This window comes from Helianthus annuus, chromosome 15, assembly GCF_002127325.2.
Source record: "Helianthus annuus cultivar XRQ/B chromosome 15, HanXRQr2.0-SUNRISE, whole genome shotgun sequence".
NCBI lineage: Eukaryota > Viridiplantae > Streptophyta > Magnoliopsida > Asterales > Asteraceae > Helianthus > Helianthus annuus.
The window spans coordinates 159,400,485-159,417,627 of NC_035447.2; the positions used below are offsets into that span (position 1 = coordinate 159,400,485).

A 17,143-nucleotide genomic window follows, 5' to 3' on the forward strand; every position below is an offset into this window, starting at 1 on the left:
TACCATTACCTCCTACCATCCATAATACAATACCATTACATCCTACCATCCATAATACAATACTATTACCAATATTTTCACTTTATTACATGTATATAAACACCATTTTTACCATCCAAACAGCATATTACATCATAAATTGACAACTATAACCAAACCATCAACCACTAGATATAACTAACCAAAAAACATGTATATGGGCCTACTTCTCCATTCAAAATCACAAACTTTTTGTATCAAAACACGTTATATCATGGTTATACATAATGATGCACATGTAATTAAACCCTTTCTCTCTATCCTGTAGGCGATTTCTTGTGTTCCTCATGAAACCCTTATTGTTTTCTTGAAATCTTTTTGTATAACAGTCTGTGATTAGAGGTTTAATCTCTTAAACCTCTATAACGAACTCGTTAGCAATATAGATTGATCTGAAACTAGGGTTTTTCTTTTTTGTTTTCGTTTCTTATAATCGCCGCCCTAGCTATCTCTTGGAAACCCTGATCTATTAAAATCGGTTGTAATTGATTGCGGTTAACTGAGTTTAATTTAACTAGATCGATTCGCTGACTTAATCGGTTAAGGGTTGAAGATTGATTCTAGGGTTCTAGGATTAGGGTTTTGCATGTGAAGGTGGTGTCGGCTGGATCTTTTGTGGTTTTCTGTTTTTTGTTTGCATGGAGAGAAGCAATTGTGTTCCTAGTCTAGTCTCGAAGATAAGAAGCATTGATGTGCCGCTGAAAAGAGCTGATGGGAGCGTTTTACTTCCTGTACGTGGAGTTATCAGGAAGGATGATGGGCAGCAACATCAAGGAGAAGGTTCTAATACCTCGATATATGATAACCTGTTTGGAGATGAGGCTTATAAAAGTAGCGACATGGCAGCTAAAGTCAACCTGAATAAAGTTAGTGATCGATCTGATGACATGGGGGAATCTGAACCAGGTACTAATCCTTTGAAGAAATCATATGCCAGCGTTGCCGAAACAGGTACGAGTAATAAGAAAATTAATTTTTGGATTCTGAAGTCTGATACTAAAGTTGAAGGAGCTGATGTGGTTATCCCAGCCGCTTCAGTGAAAAAAGTCCAGAACAGATTTACGAACACAATATACGGGTATTTTCTAGGAAAGAGATTGCCCTTTCCTATTGTTGAGAATTATGTGAAGAATACATGTGCAAAGTATGGTATTGCTAAGACAATGATGAATGCCCACGGCTTTTTCTTCTTTAAGTTCAACTCGAAAGAGGGCATGGAAAAAGTGATGGAAAATGGGCCATGGTTGATCCGTAATCTCCCAATTATTCTGAATATATGGAAACCGTCTACCAAGCTGGTAAAAGAAGACATAAAATCAGTTCCGATCTGGACCAAATTGCATGATGTTCCAATAGCAGCGTTTTCAGAAGATGGCTTGAGTATGATAGCCACAAATGTAGGTACCCCTAGGATGTTGGATTCGTACACGGCGTCTATGTGTACTGAATCATGGGGAAGAAATAGTTATGCAAGAGCTTTAATTGAAGTAAATGCTGAAGAAGAACCGAAGGAAAGTGTTGTTGTTGCGATCCCATTGGAAGACGAGGAAGGTTTTTCTAAGAATTTGGTTAAGATTGAGTATGAGTGGCAGCCCCCGCGATGTAATGGATGTAAGGTGTTTGGGCACACGGATGCTAAATGTCCGAAGCAAGTCACTAAGCAAGTTAAGGATGACGGTAATAAACTGGAAGATGGCTATGAAGTGGTAAAAAGAAACATCAAGCGAAACAGGGATTCCCTACAAAGAAGCAAGGTATGAGGTTTGAATATAGACCGGTCCCAAAAAACTCAAAACAGGCTCCTCGTGTTATTAATGTTATAGATGAGTTAGAAAAGGTGACTAAACCTGTTCAAATGGTGAATACAAATGTTGTGAAAACGAGTAACAAGTTTGATCTTTTAAATGAAGACTTGGGCAATACGAACAATAAACACGGGCGTAACCAAAGGGATATGGAAAGTAAGGATGGAACGAAGGATCAGAATGATAGTGTAGATGATTTTTTTTTTTTATGACGAGGAAGTGCAAGAGGTTTATAATGAAACGATTCACTCCATAGTGGGAGAGCCGAAACAAGCTGAGGGGGCAAGCACTCCCGGGGAAAATGGTTCCCATGTTTAGCATAGCTTCGTGGAATATTAGGGGGTTGAACCGCCCTCTAAAGCAAAAGGAGGTTCGTGAAGTTATCAATCAAAATGGTATTTAGGTGTGTGCAATTATTGAATCTCATGTCGATATTAGTAATCTCTCTAGTGTTTGTAAAAAGGTTTGGAGATCTTGGGAATGGACATCGAATGGTAATGTTTGTCAAAAGGGAACTCGCATAATTCTGGGGTGGAATGCTAATGAGGTGGATGTTATGGTTCTGGCTCAATCGAGTCAAGTTATACATGTCCAAATTCAATTCAAGAGGGATAAGAAAACTCTCTTCTGCTCCTTCATATATGCTATATATGCTGATAACTATTATAAAACTAGGCGTGACCTATGGGAGAACCTTCGTTACCATACGGCCTTTGTTCACGATAAGCCTTGGGTTCTTCTAGGTGACTTTAACTCTTCTTTGAACTTAGAAGATAACTTGTTTGGTTCGTCTAAAGTTAATACGGGCATGCGAGACTTTAGAGATTGTATCGATGATGTGGAGGTGTTTGATGTCAATAGCACAGGCGTTCATTACACTTGGAAGCAAAAACCAAAAAATGGAACTGGTGTTATCAAGAAAATAGATAGGATAATGGCTAATGTTCATTTTACAGATATGTTCCCAGCAGCTTGTGCATACTTTCATCCTAACAGGATTTCGGACCATACGCCATGTATTCTAAAGATTCCATCCTTGTCGAAAGAAAAACCAAAACCTTTCAAATTTGCTAACTTCATTGCAAATAATAAAGAATTTGTGGAAGTGGTGACTAATAAGTGGAATGAGGAGGTGGTTGGGTGTCATATGTTCAGATTAACGTCAAAGTTGAAATCTTTACAGGTGCCGCTAAGGAAGTTGCTTCGTGACCAAGGTAACTTACATAAGAAGGTAGATAACTTACGTAAAGAGTTGGATAAAATTCAGATTCAGCTAGATAGTGATCCGAATAATGAAGAGTTAAGAGTCAAGGAGGCCGTGACATACAAAGACTTTATGGAGGCGTCGGTTGATGAAGAATGCTTTCTTAAACAAAAAGCAAAAGTTCAATGGCTCGGGGCTGGAGATTCGAATACAGCCTTTTTTCACAACTCAATCAAAAGCAAGAACCATCGTAGCAGAATTGAGATAGTTAAGGATGTTAATGGGACGCTTCATGAAGGTATAGATGCAGCAAAAGCGCTCCTAGATCACTATGAAAACTTTCTTGGTCGTAAAGATAATAATCTGGTGAATCCTTCCCCTGAGTTATTTGTCAATAAGCTGAACCCTGACAAAGCTCAGTTGATGGTGAGGGAGGTTTCGAATGAAGAAATCAAGAATGCTATGTTTGACATTGGGGACAATAAGGCTTCGGGTCCGGATGGATTCTCGTCTGTCTTCTTTAAAAAAGCATGGGATACTGTAGGGAGTGATGTTTGTCTTGTGTTGGTGCACTTGTGTCTGTACTTTGTCTGTATTTTGTAATGATATAAAACGATGTCTTTGTTAGTCTTGTTTACGTCTTTTGTTGGTTTGTATATGTGTTTGAATGTAAGTTTGACCAAGTCAACCATCCTCCTGGTTTGACTTGGCCAAACAGTCAACACTTAGGTTGTAACATATGTTGTGTCGAAGGATGTCATCGAAGGATTGTTTATATCCTTCGATGACCTCGAAGGATAACCTTCGATGACCTCGAAGGATAACCTTCGATGGATACACATGGACCTCGAAGGATATACCATCCTTCGAGGTATATGTTGATCCTTCGGTGGGTTTCTGGTCGATAGATGATCTTTCGACCAGACATGCTGATCCTTCGACACAATCAATCTGTTATGGGTATATATACCCATGTATGGTTCATTTCACAGTAAGACATTTGTAAGACATTTTAGACATCCGATAGAGTTGATTGTGAGTGAACCAAGTCTTGTAGAGAGCATTTTCAGTTTGGTCAAGGGCTGTAACTGTGTCCACTGAAATACAAGAGAAAACTTTGATATCTTGTGTGTCTACTCTTTCTCTTTGTTGCTTGTGCTCTAATATAAACTATCGGTTTGCATTCTAGCTTGGATTCCGCACTTGCTAGAGTGTTAAACATAACAAGGATAAGGTTTAACTTCGACCACCGGGGGACCTACAAGTGGTATCAGATCCGTGGCTCTTTTCCTTGTTAAAAACCGAGTTTATACAAGACTTTGGAGTGTTTGGACAAAACTCACTTGGTTTAGCACCCGTTTTTAGTGTTTTTCTTGGATTTCTTGACGTAAAAACGTGTTCTAAACTAACCGGTGTGTTAAAGGAAGGTTTGGGTAACTTAAAATCTTGTTTTAAAAGGTTTGGTAATTTCCGGCCAAAATTCCGGCTTACTCCGATGACCGGTTTCTGGATAAGAACCTTCTATTTTAGGCAATTTTTTTATTAGTCAAATCTGAGTTGGTGAAAAGGTAAGGTCTGAACATACCTTCTGCCGAAAGTTGTCTACCAACCAATCACCTTTTTCACCAACCTGTCACCTTTTGTCAACTGTGTCAGATCTGTTCGAAAGATATCCTTCGAAGTCGAAAGACTATCTTTCGATCAAAGGAGGTTCGACAGATATTCATCCTTCGAACATCCTTCGAAGTCTGTGAGTTATCTTTCGAGCCAAGGAATCTTTTCGAAGGATATATTGTTCGAGCTACTGTTACTATTCGAAAGATAAGGATCCTTCGTCTTGGAGAATCTTTCGAAATTATTGTTCGAAATTCAACAGTGATCTTTCGAACACTGTTGATCCTTCGAACAAGTATTATCTTTCGATCCTTATCTGTTTAAGTTTAACAGTTGTGTTTTTCAGGTCTTTCGATCCAGGATCTTTCGGCTGTTTGTTTCTCTTCAACATATTAACATAGTTTGTGAACATTGAATTTTCAAAAAGAAAAACTTGTTTTTCAAATTTTAAATCAATTTTCACTTAATATATTAATTTTTTTTAAAATGGGAACAAACGGTCAGTGGGATCCAATCGCGTGGACTACAACAACTTTGACTCCACAATCATTAGCTACGCAATCATCAGCCACGCAATCTGCGTCAGATTTCAACAAAACTGCATGGATGCAGGCTATTGCGCCACCTCAAGCTGCAATGATAACTGCAAATCAATGGGCATTGGTCACAAATCAAAGCAGCAACATTCAAGCAATGATGCAGAACGACAGTGAAACTGGTACAAGCACAAAACCGCCAAAGCTAAATCACATCAATGATTGGGGATGGTGGAAAGAAAGGCTGAGAACTTATGTTCAGGGGCAAGGTCAAGATCTATGGATGTGTTTCTTCACCCCATTTGAAAATGAGTTGGAAGTTGTAGGATCCAATCCAGAAACTTACAGCACTATGTCTGATGATGATAAGAAGAAATTTGAGTTAGAAAAGAAAGCATTCATGATTCTCACACAAGCTCTTCACAGAGACATTTACCACCAGTTTGTTTACTGCACGACTACTAAAATCTTGTGGGATATGCTCACGTTACGATGTGAAGGAAATGCTTAATCTAGAAAGATCAAGCAAGAATTACTGAAGAAAGAGTTTGAAGGATTCACGTGTATGGAGAATGAGACTTTGGCAGAGTTATCTACAAGGTTCCATCACTTGTTGAGCGAGATGTTTGCTTTTAGAGTCACTGCCACTCCACAAGAAATGGTGAAGAGATTTGCTGATAGCTTACCATCAAAGTGGAGCAGTTTTCTTGAAATTCTCAAAGAAAATGGTGTTCTAGACACAATCACCGTTTATGAGTTAATTCAAAGATTGGAGAACAAGGATGTAGAAGAAAAGCTTAAAGCAAAAAGAACACTAACTCCTCAAAATCCAGAGATGTACTATGGGATTGCAGGAGGTATCAGTGGAGAAAAACCAGCCTCTCAACACGCGAAGCTTCAAACAGCTTTCATCTCAAACACCGGACCTTCCACAACAAATCAGTTTGATCCTTCAGCATACACGATGATGTATTCAAGACCAGATTCTTCTTCTCAACAACAGACAGCTCAGCAATTCACACCACCGCCTTTCTTAGACCCAAGCAGAGCTCAGCAGTAACAACCGCAACAGCAAGGGTTTTATGGAAACTCTTCAAACTTTCAAGCCACTTCCAATCCGAACACAGTCAGATTAGACACTTCCAACTTTTCCAAAGTCACTGTTGAAATAGCCAAGGAGCATATGGAGATGTTGAATACCGTGGTTAGTGCTTATTGTGGATTAGTTGCAAGTCAGATTGGGAATATCAATCTAACCAATGAAGATTATCAGCAAGTGGATAAAGAAGAGTTTAAAATGATGGATATCAAATGGGCTCTTGCTAGTGCAATTCGAAGAGCAAAGGAGTTTATGGAAAGGACGGGGAGAACCAACTTGGAAAGCAACAACAACACCAAGTATGGTTTTGATAAGAATGCTGTCACTTGCTTTAATTGTGGTGAAAAGGGTCACTTCAAGCGGGAGTGTCAGAAGCCACCTAAGCAAGGAAATCAGAATCCCTTCAGGAATCAAGGACAGCCACAACAGCAATAGAACAACAATTCTGTCAGATCAATAGTTCCTGTTGGAGGAAATGCATCTGGATCCACAAACACTAATCCCCACAGAGGATTGGTTGTTCAAGCTGATGAAGTCTGTAACTGGAACCTTCAGCTTGGAGAAGGAGGAAATGGTGGAACAGCATGTTATGCTAAAGTGATTGAGAAAGTAGTGGAACCCGTGTCTGCTGGTGAATCTTCAGAAGATGAAGATAGTTCGGGTTATAGTGGGAGCATGGATGGGGAATCACTTGATGCTGGTGATTTATCAAGTGATGCTTTAGATTTGGAGGTTGATGAGCTTTTGGCTGAAGCTGAAGCATTATGCAAGAGGAGATCTATTCTCTGCCAGAAATCTGCTGGAACTTCTGAGAAGCTTGCTCAGTTTTTCTCTGAAGATGGATCTTTTTCTTTTCATACAGCCTTTATGGCTCACGTAAAAGGTCAAACTTCTCAGGTATGTGATACTAATTCTGACTCTATTTCTGTTCCTATTGAATGTGCAAAGTGTTTAAAATATGCAGAAAAGGAAAGTCAGTTTGAAATCACACACAAACACAATCAAGAATTGATTGTAGATCTTTCTAAAGCAACCGAAGCTAACTTGTTTTTAACCAGAAATGAAAAGGAATTTAAAGCAACAATTGCGTCATTAAGACATGATGTTTCAGAATTACAAAAGGCTGTTTTGCGAAAACAACATGCTAACAATAATCTTATTGACACAATTGAAAAGCAAATGGTGGAGTTAGCAACAGCTCGATGTGAATGTGAGACAATCAAGAAGAAATTGGAAAGCTACTCCAATTCCCGCTATGTATTGGATCACATTATTGATGTTCAAAGGAAAAAGGGGGATGCAAAATGTATTGGTTTCAAATCATGTCCTCCCCCAATGAATCACAATTACTCCAAATTGCCTGATGACGAGGATATGCCCCGTTTTGAACCTACTGTGCCACTCGGTCTAGATGACTTTGCAGCAGGCCTCGGGTTCACAACTGGTACATCATCCTCGGGTCAATCAGAATCTGAGAATGTGACAGATTCATCGTGTGTTAAGGAACAGAGTCCTCCCATTATTGAGGATGCTGATTCTTCGGACGATGAATCTGAAGAAATTGTGAAACAACAGTCTAACTCGGTTACAACAGATATTCCTATCGAGAATCACATTCTGTGTGATCCACCAGTGAAACCGAGTAAGACTGAAATGTCAAAAGCAATGGAATCCCTTGTAGTTAGCTCTGAAGGGAATAACTTGTTGTATACGCTCAAAGGAGATAGCAAAATCTACTCTAACAAAGATTTTCCAATTAAAAATGTAAATCAAGATTTAATTGAGCAAATTTTTGAAGGATGCACTGATAAGTTTTTGGGGAACAAAAGTGGCAAAGTTACAGTTACTCAATGTGATCCAATTCCGTGTGAACAAATTAGAAAACAATACGGAAACCAAAAACTACCAATTGAGCGAAAACAACAAGTCAACTCCGGAAAGGGTAAGGTACAGGGAAAGAAGGCTCAGAACAAGAATGTTCAAGCACCTAAAGTTCAGCAGTCTAAGACTGAACAATCAAAGGTTCAACAACCTAAAGTTGAACAGTCTAAGGCTACTCAACCTAAGGCTGCACAACCTAAAATTCAACAATCAAGGGTTGAGCAACCTAAGGTTCAACAACAAAAGGTGCAAAACAAAAGAGCTCCTGTTAAGAAACAAGAACCAAAAATGAACTTTGTTGGATCCACTGGTTCAGACAAACTTGAAACATTTCAGGATAAATCTAACGTTAATTTTGTAAAACAAGTTAGAATTTTAAAACGAAATGATCAAAATAATTACACCCAACACACCAATGGATGTGATTTAGGTCCTAGTACGTCTAGATCACAAAGTTCATTGTCTAGTTCTTCGTCTGGTCATCAACATGTTTCACCGAGGTTTGTAGAGCGGAGAACGTGTTTTGAATGTGGCACAGTTGGGCATATTGTAAGATATTGCCCATACCTGCAAAAGCTGAAGTCAAAAACGAGTGCTCCCCAAGAAATCAATTACCAAAAATGACCAGTTTCCCCGAAACAGGACCCACGTGTCTTGAAAGAAAGGGAAAAGAAGCTAAAGCAAAAGAATCAAAAGGTAATTGAAAAGGCCTTAAAATCAGAGGTCAAAGAAGAAAAACCTGTACAAGCAAAACCTGAAACTGTAAAACCAGTAAATACTAAAACAATAAATTCAAATACTGGTAAACGACAAACAGCTTGGAAGCAAAAGCAGGTAATTCAATCAGGGGGAGCACCACAAGTTCTTTTTCCTAATCATCAAGTGATTGAGATCACCTTCCTTGATGATCAAGGACGACCCAAGTCCACAAAGGCTTGGGTCCCCCTCTCAAACTGATAAGTTAGTTGCATGTGCAGGCGGCTCCAGGAGGAACTATTAATAGTCATTGGATTGTTGATAGTGGGGCTTCCTGGCACATGACGGGCGACTATCGTCTTCTTTTCGATGTGCGAAGTATAAGAGGAGGTTATGTCGCGTTTGCTGGAGACAAAGGAGGGTATATCACCGGCGAGGGAATGATCTCAAATGGAATTGTGAGTTTCGACAAAATCAATTATGTGCAACAGTTGGATCACAATCTCCTGAGTGTTTCTCAGATCTGCGACAAGAAGTTCACCGTGCATTTTGATGATGCCGGTTGTTATGTGCTGAAGCCAGGATTCAAGATTCCCGCAGAATGGATTCTCTTATCAGCACCAAGAGTTAATGATTTGTATGTCCTTGATATGAGCCAAGCAATAACTCAGTCCAAACAAGTTACTTGCTTTATTTCAAAAGCCACTGAAAAGGAGACGATCTCTTGGCACAGACGGATGGGTCATATTCACCTCAGAAAAATGAATCACCTTGTCAAAAACAATTTGGTGAGAGGTGTCAATGTGAAGAATTTTCAACTTCAACATGTCTGTGTGCCGTGTCAGAAAGGGAAGCAGATCAAGAAATCACACCCATTGAAAAAGGTTAACACTGTAAACATGCCACTCGAACGTCTGCATATGGACCTTTTCGGCCCAGTCAAACACAAGAGTGTGCACGGGGAGGTTTTCTGCTTGGTAGTCACTGATGACTATTCAAGATTTTCATGGGTTGACTTCATGGTTCACAAGAGCGAGACTCCAGAAATTCTAAAGAATTTGATCACCTTGTTGGAAAATCTTTATAATCTAAAGGTGAGGCGAATTCGAAGCGACAACGGAACCGAGTTCAAAAACAGGGTTATGGATGAATTTTGCACTGCAAAAGGAATCCTTCATGAATACAGCTCTCGGTACACGCCACAACAAAACGGAGTCGCTGAAAGAAAGAACAGAACCTTAATTGAGACTGCAAGAACCATGTTGGTTGAGTCTCAGCTTCCAGTTCGATTCTGGAATGAAGTTGTTGCCTCGGCTTCCTACACGTTAAACAGGGTTCTCACAGTGAAAAGACATGGCAAAACGTGCTTCGAACTCCTACACAAGAAGACTCCTGACTTGGAATATCTAGAACCTTTTGGTGCACCATGTACCATGATTGACCCTGACGGGAAGTTTGGTGCCAAAGCTATCGAAGGTTACTTCCTTGGGTATGCTACTCCTAATCTGCGAGTATGGAACCTGACTACCAAGAAGATTGAAGAATGGGGTGAAGTAAGAGTTCAAAGATATTCTAATCCTCCGAAGCCTTCTGGAGATCCATGGATGTTCGATTATGATGGTCTTTTCGACTCATTTAATCTGCCGACATTTGATGATGACAATGCAATTACTCAAATGTTGTCTGAAAGCGAGAATGCGACTGGCTCTCAGTTAGCTCGCCCAATCATTGTTGACTCACAAGCATCTTCTTCTGTCAACAATCTCGTTTCAAATGAGGTGTTTAATGATGCTGTTGACTACAATTTGTCATCGGAAGATGAGGAGTATGTTGATGCAAATGATGGTGAAGCACCGCGTCCGGTTCAAGGTACTTCAGAAGCAACGGATCCAGTGTCTGCGCCAATTGTCCAAGAAGACAATGCATCATCTTCTACAACTCAACAGCTTCAGAATGATATCGGGAATTTAAATATCAATAACTTGAGGTCAAATGTTGAAATTCCTCCAGTTTCTGAAACCCGAATTCATAACATTCATCCTCAGCAGAATATTATAGGTGATGTTCTCAGTGGTGTAAGGACAAGGAATCAAATCAGAAATAACGAAAATGCGGGCTTGTATGCTGAGATACGAGAATCGGGACAACAAAATGATTGGTCTTTCGCCTGCTATGTCAGCCAAGAAGAGCCTAGATCTTGGAAGGAGGCATTGAAAGATGTTTCCTGGGTGGAAGCCATGCAAGAAGAACTTCAGCAGTTCGAGAAGTTGGGCGTATGGAAATTGGTTGATAGGCCCGACAACTACAAGAAGATCGGAACTCGTTGGGTGTTTAAGTGCAAGAAGGACGACCGTGGGATTGTTGTCCGAAACAAAGCAAGGTTAGTTGTTCAAGGCTTCAGTCAGATCGAAGGTATTGACTACAATGAAGTGTATGCACCTGTTGCACGTCTGGAGGCTATTAGAATCTTTCTAGCCTACGCATCCTTCAAGAAATTCAAGGTGTACCAGATGGATGTTAAAAGTGCTTTTCTTCACGGAGTAGTCGAAGAGGAAGTATATGTCGAGCAACCACCGGGGTTTGAAGATCCATTACATCCTGACAGAGTTTTATTACTTAACAAGGCGTTATATGGTCTTCATCAAGCGCCTCGAGCCTGGTATGAGACACTGTCTACCTACCTGCGGAACAACGGGTTTAGACGGGGTTTGATCGATTGTACCCTCTTCATCAAAGAAAAAGGTGAAGATCTTCTGTTGGTACAAGTGTACGTCGATGACATTATCTTTGGTTCTACCGATGATAAGTTATGCAAGGAATTTGAAAAGGTGATGCAAGATCGATTCGAGATGAGTGCGATGGGTGAAATGACGTTCTTCTTGGGTTTGCAAGTTAATCAGTCCCAATCTGGAATTTTTATCCATCAAACCAAGTAAGTCGGAGACATCTTGAGCCGGTTCCAGATGTCCGATTCGAAGCCAATTTCTACTCCTCTTCCGCAGAATCACGGGATTACTCCGGATGAAAAAGGGGATGCTGTAGACTCTTCACTTTATCGTGCTATGATTGGATCTTTAATGTATCTCACCACATCAAGACCCGACATTATGTATCCAACGTGCCTTCTCGCCAGATACCAAGCAAATCCGAAGGTCTCTCACTATGCTGCTGTCAAAAGGATTTTTCGTTATCTGAAGGGTTGCCCTGACACCGGGTTATGGTACCCTAAGGATGATAACTTCGATCTCAAGGCTTACAGTGATTCTGATTTCGGTGGCTGCAAGAAAGATGGAAAATCAACTACAGCAGGATGTCAGTTCTTAGGCAATCGCCTAGTCACTTGGCAGTGCAAGAAACAGACATGTGTGGCTACGTCTACATGTGAAGCGGAATACATTGCTGCGTCTAGTTGCTGCTCCCAGGTTCTATGGATCCAACAACAGATGCGGGACTACGGTTTTGAATTCCTAACTACTCCTATTTATGTTGATAATGAAGCTGCTTTACAGATCACTAGAAATCCTGTACAGCACTCAAAAACGAAGCACATCGATATTAAATATCACTTCATACGTGATTGCTTTGAAAAGAGACTTATCGATGTGGTTCACATTCATACCGATCACCAACGTGCCGACCTTTTTACCAAAGCATTTGATAAATCAAGATTCGATTATTTACTTTTGGTAAACGGCATAAAGGTGAAGCAAGAGTAACCGACATCAGGAAATCGTTTTTGTAAATATTTTTCTAAAACCAATAATCCAAAAATATGTTTTTACTTTATTTTATTTTTGAATTTTAGGGGGAGAAAGTTTCAAGAAAAATACAAAAACACTGAAAAACCACAAAAAATACAAAAATATGTCTTTAATTTATTTACTTTCTGCATTTAAGGGGGAGAAAATTCAGAAAAACACAAAAACAATAGAAAAACAAAAATGAGTTTCTTGGTAATATAAGGGAAAATGATATTACATCAGAGGTCGGTTGAAACATGTTTCTAGAAATCAAAAGAAAAAGAAAATGATAAGTAGCTCTACTAATGATGTACCGGTAGACTCACGATCATTTTAAAGTATGCAGGAGATATAAACATAACGAACTGAAAACCGCGTGGGAACCGCTCATTGGCATATGGTCTTGGTACCGAAATTTCGTTTGATAGATTGCCGAGGTTCTGAGATATTCGGGGTTTATACTATTTATCATCTGGGTATCATGGTTGTTTCTATAAAAGACAAAGTCTAGTTCTTCCATGATACCATACATACGTGTACATATCTCATACTGCATTCGACCTCAATAAGTGATAAACAATCACATGTCCATACAAAATAAGTGATAAAATATCACATTTATCCGGGAGTCAAGTTCGTCTCTCTGCTGTACGGAAGTACTGACCTGTTCACGGACTTGCTCCTGTGCCCTCATGCATCGAAAATCAAGTTCCTCATCAATAAGTGATTCTATCACATAGGGCTTGTTTTCAACTCAAATAAGTGACTTGTTCACATGTTATATACGTTAAAAACGGATGATAAATGGTATACTCCCCAGTAAGATGAACTCTCGTGCATACCTTGATACGGGAATGTGTCGTGAGTGGATGAACACCGGTCGGTAAGTATAAATCATACCTTAAATGTATCTCATTGTATTATGATTATACTTGATCGTTGAGTTTAAGTGGATAACAATATCGGTAATTGTGGTAGAATACTTATTCACCTCTGTAAAAGAATTTTTAAAGGAAATGTGTTCTGACAAAAGACCGCAAGCTGATATGATTCTCTTCGCCAGAAACTCGCAAAAATATTGTTGTGTTTGTACATATTTATTTACTGCTTAATTTTTCTTGTCTTATTTTAAACAGTTTTGTCGTTTGGTGCATATCAGCACGACATTAGCGGTGATGTCGTTTGATAACATTCAAAGGATATTAAGATTGTTGTCTTTTATTTTATCAAAAATCCAAAAAGATTTTCAATTTAATATTATTTTTGATTAACTGATGTTGGTGCTCGATCCGATACCTGGCAAGCCGAGATACTTCATAAAACTAACCTTTGCAGAACTTCATAACGGACAATTTTTCAAAATGGTCAATTCCGAAAACCTCTAAATTTTTGAAGGGTTTAAATTGCAAATTCCCAAAATCCAAAGTGTTGGTGGAAATCTGATCCTTCGAGGAAGCAATGGCCCTCGAAAGATCAGATGGTCAATGAAAGTCAATCATCTCAGTCGAAAGATGAATTGGTCAACGAAGGATTTGACCAATTTGATCTTTCGAGCTGATCAGACCTTGTTGAAAGATGGATAAGGTTGAAAGATATCCTTCGAGGATTCCCACAAATATCTGGTATCCTTCGATCCAGATCTTTCAAATATCTGGTATCTTTCGATCCAAATATGGATCCTTCGACCCAAAGCTGATCCTTCGAAACACCTTTTCATCTTTCGAAAGGTCATTGATCCTTCGAGACGGTTCGACTTTCGAGGTCAGAGTATAAAATGAAGACAGATTTTCTGGGGAACTTTCGTTGCTGGGTTTATGATGCGGATACTGGAGAAGCCGTGATCTTATTCCGAGATAGTCAAGAGAACTTTCGAATAATAGATCCGATGTGGATTACTAACATGTCCAGGTCGGATATTATTATTCTTAAGGATCACGATATCAACTACCTGGTTAGAGATCGTGAACAAGCAATGAAGTTTCAGAAGATGGCCTTGTACTGCTTCAATCTTCTGGTTAATGCGGGAAGTGCATGGTCATCGCATCACTTGACAGTTAAAAGGACGTCCGAGACTTAAAGACACGAAGATCGAGACAAAGCTACAGCCAAGGGGGAGTTTGTTGGTGCACTTGTGTCTGTACTTCGTCTGTATTTTGTAATGATATAAAACGATGTCTTTGTTAGTCTTGTTTACGTCTTTTGTTGGTTTGTATATGTGTTTGAATGTAAGTTTGACCAAGTCAACCATCCTCCTGGTTTGACTTGGCCAAACAGTCAACACTTAGGTTGTAACATATGTTGTGTCGAAGGATGTCATCGAAGGATTGTTTATATCCTTCGATGACCTCGAAGGATAACCTTCGATGGATACAAATGGACCTCGAAGGATATACCATCCTTCGAGGTATATGTTGATCCTTCGGTGGGTTTCTGGTCGATAGATGATCTTTCGACCAGACATATTGATCCTTCGACACAATCAATCTGTTATGGGTATATATACCCATGTATGGTTCATTTCACAGTAAGACATTTGTAAGACATTTTAGACATCCGATAGAGTTGATTGTGAGTGAACCAAGTCTTGTAGAGAGCATTTTCAGTTTGGTCAAGGGCTGTAGCCGTGTCCACTGAAATACAAGAGAAAACTTTGATATCTTGTGTGTCTACTCTTTCTCTTTGTTGCTTGTGCTCTAATATAAACTATCGGTTTGCATTCTAGCTTGGATTCCGCACTTGCTAGAGTGTTAAACATAACAAGGATAAGGTTTAACTTCGACCTCCGGGGGACCTACATCTTGCGGTTCGGGAATTTTTCAGGAATGGCAAACTCTTAAAGGAGGTAAACCATACTATCATTGCATTAATCCCTAAAAAGTCCACTCCGGAGTATGTCACGGACTATAGACCAATATCTTGCTGCAATACTATATACAAGTGTTTGAGTAAAATTATTACTAATAGAATCAAACAAGGATTGCATGAGCTTGTTAGCATCAACCAATCGGCTTTTATCCCGGGTAGGCGAATTTCTGACAACATTATGCTTACACAAGAACTGATGCTTAATTATCATAGAAACACGGGGCCTCCTAGATGTGCTTTTAAAATCGATATTCAGAAGGCATATGACACGGTTGATTGGAGTTTTCTGAGACGTATCATCACAGGGTTCGGTTTTCATGATCGTATGGTAACATGGATTATGAAGTGTATCTCATCCACAACGTTCTCGTTGAGCCTTAATGGTAACCTGCATGGTTTCTTCAAAGGTGAGAGGGGGCTGCGACAAGGTGACCCGATGTCACCTTACTTGTTTACTCTCGTTATGGAAGTTCTCACTCTTCGGTTGGATCACATGGTAGCAACATCGCTGAATTTTCGGTCTCATAATAAGTGTGATAAACAACGCATTGTGAGCTTATGTTTTGCTGATGACTTGTTTATGTTTGCTAGAGGCGAAGTTAAATCGGTCAAGCTTGTCCTAGAAGCTCTTGAAAGCTTTAAAAACATGTCAGGTTTAGTTCCGAGTATCCCTAAAAGCACGGTATACTTTGCTAACGTGACCAATCAGGTAAAACAAAGAATTCTTGAGCTTGTGTCGTTTAAAGAAGGATGCCTTCCAGTTAAATACCTTGGCGTTCCCCTTATATCTTCCCGATTATTGTATAAAGACTGCCAAATTCTCGTTGAAAAAATGGAAAATAAAATCACGTATTGGGGAAACAAGTTTCTTTCTTTCGCGGGAAAACTTCAACTCATCAGATCGGTTCTATCGTCTATGCACGTCTATTGGGCATCCGTATTCATCCTGCCAAAGCGTATTATAAAGGAGCTCGAAAGGAAAATGAAAGACTTTCTATGGAGAAGCGGATCAGTAGGGAAAGGCAAGGCCAAGGTCGCGTGGAAAACTATATGTCGGCCTAGGGATGAAGGGGGTTTGGGGATCAAATGTGTTGATGACGTTAATAAGGCGTTGATGACTTTTCATGTGTGGAGCCTCTTAACTAATAGGGAGTCGCTTTGGGTTAAGTGGATTCACACATACAAGTTGAAACAAAGATGCTTTTGGGATGTTCCTGTTAAGCAAGGTAACTCGTGGGGGTGGAGGAAAATCTTAAAGCTTAGACCGCTTATTCGTGAGCATATGTGGTCAAAGATAGGGGATGGCATGGCGACTTATGCTTGGTATGATAAATGGTCTCATGCGGATCCAATTGGGAGCTTTATTACGCCGAGAATGATTCAATAAACGGGTTTTCACATTAATACAAAGCTAGCGGATGTGGTGAATGATGGTCAATGGGTATGGCCGGAGGCTTGGTTAGACACTTACCCGGCTCTGGCAAATGTACAGGTACCAAACTTAACGCCAAATAAAAAAGATACTATTGCCTGGATTGATGATAATGGTAAGGAAACAACCTACTCGTCCAAGAATGTTTGGGATACACTTCGATCGAGTGGCCCGAATGTAAATTGGCATAGAGCTGTTTGGTTTACTCAGTGTATTCCGCGTCACGCTTTCC

The 17,143-nt window shown here is 39.8% G+C and overlaps 1 protein-coding gene across 1 annotated transcript; it reads left to right on the forward strand.

Moving 5' to 3' along the window:
• The first annotated feature begins 677 nt into the window (after positions 1 to 677).
• Positions 678 to 16,866, forward strand: LOC110914438. The gene is made up of 3 exons (XM_022159230.1): positions 678 to 1,793; positions 2,248 to 3,629; positions 15,579 to 16,866. Exons 1-3 carry the CDS (start codon positions 678 to 680, stop codon positions 16,864 to 16,866), a joined length of 3,786 nt encoding a protein of 1,261 aa, XP_022014922.1.
• The last annotated feature ends 277 nt before the right edge of the window (positions 16,867 to 17,143 follow it).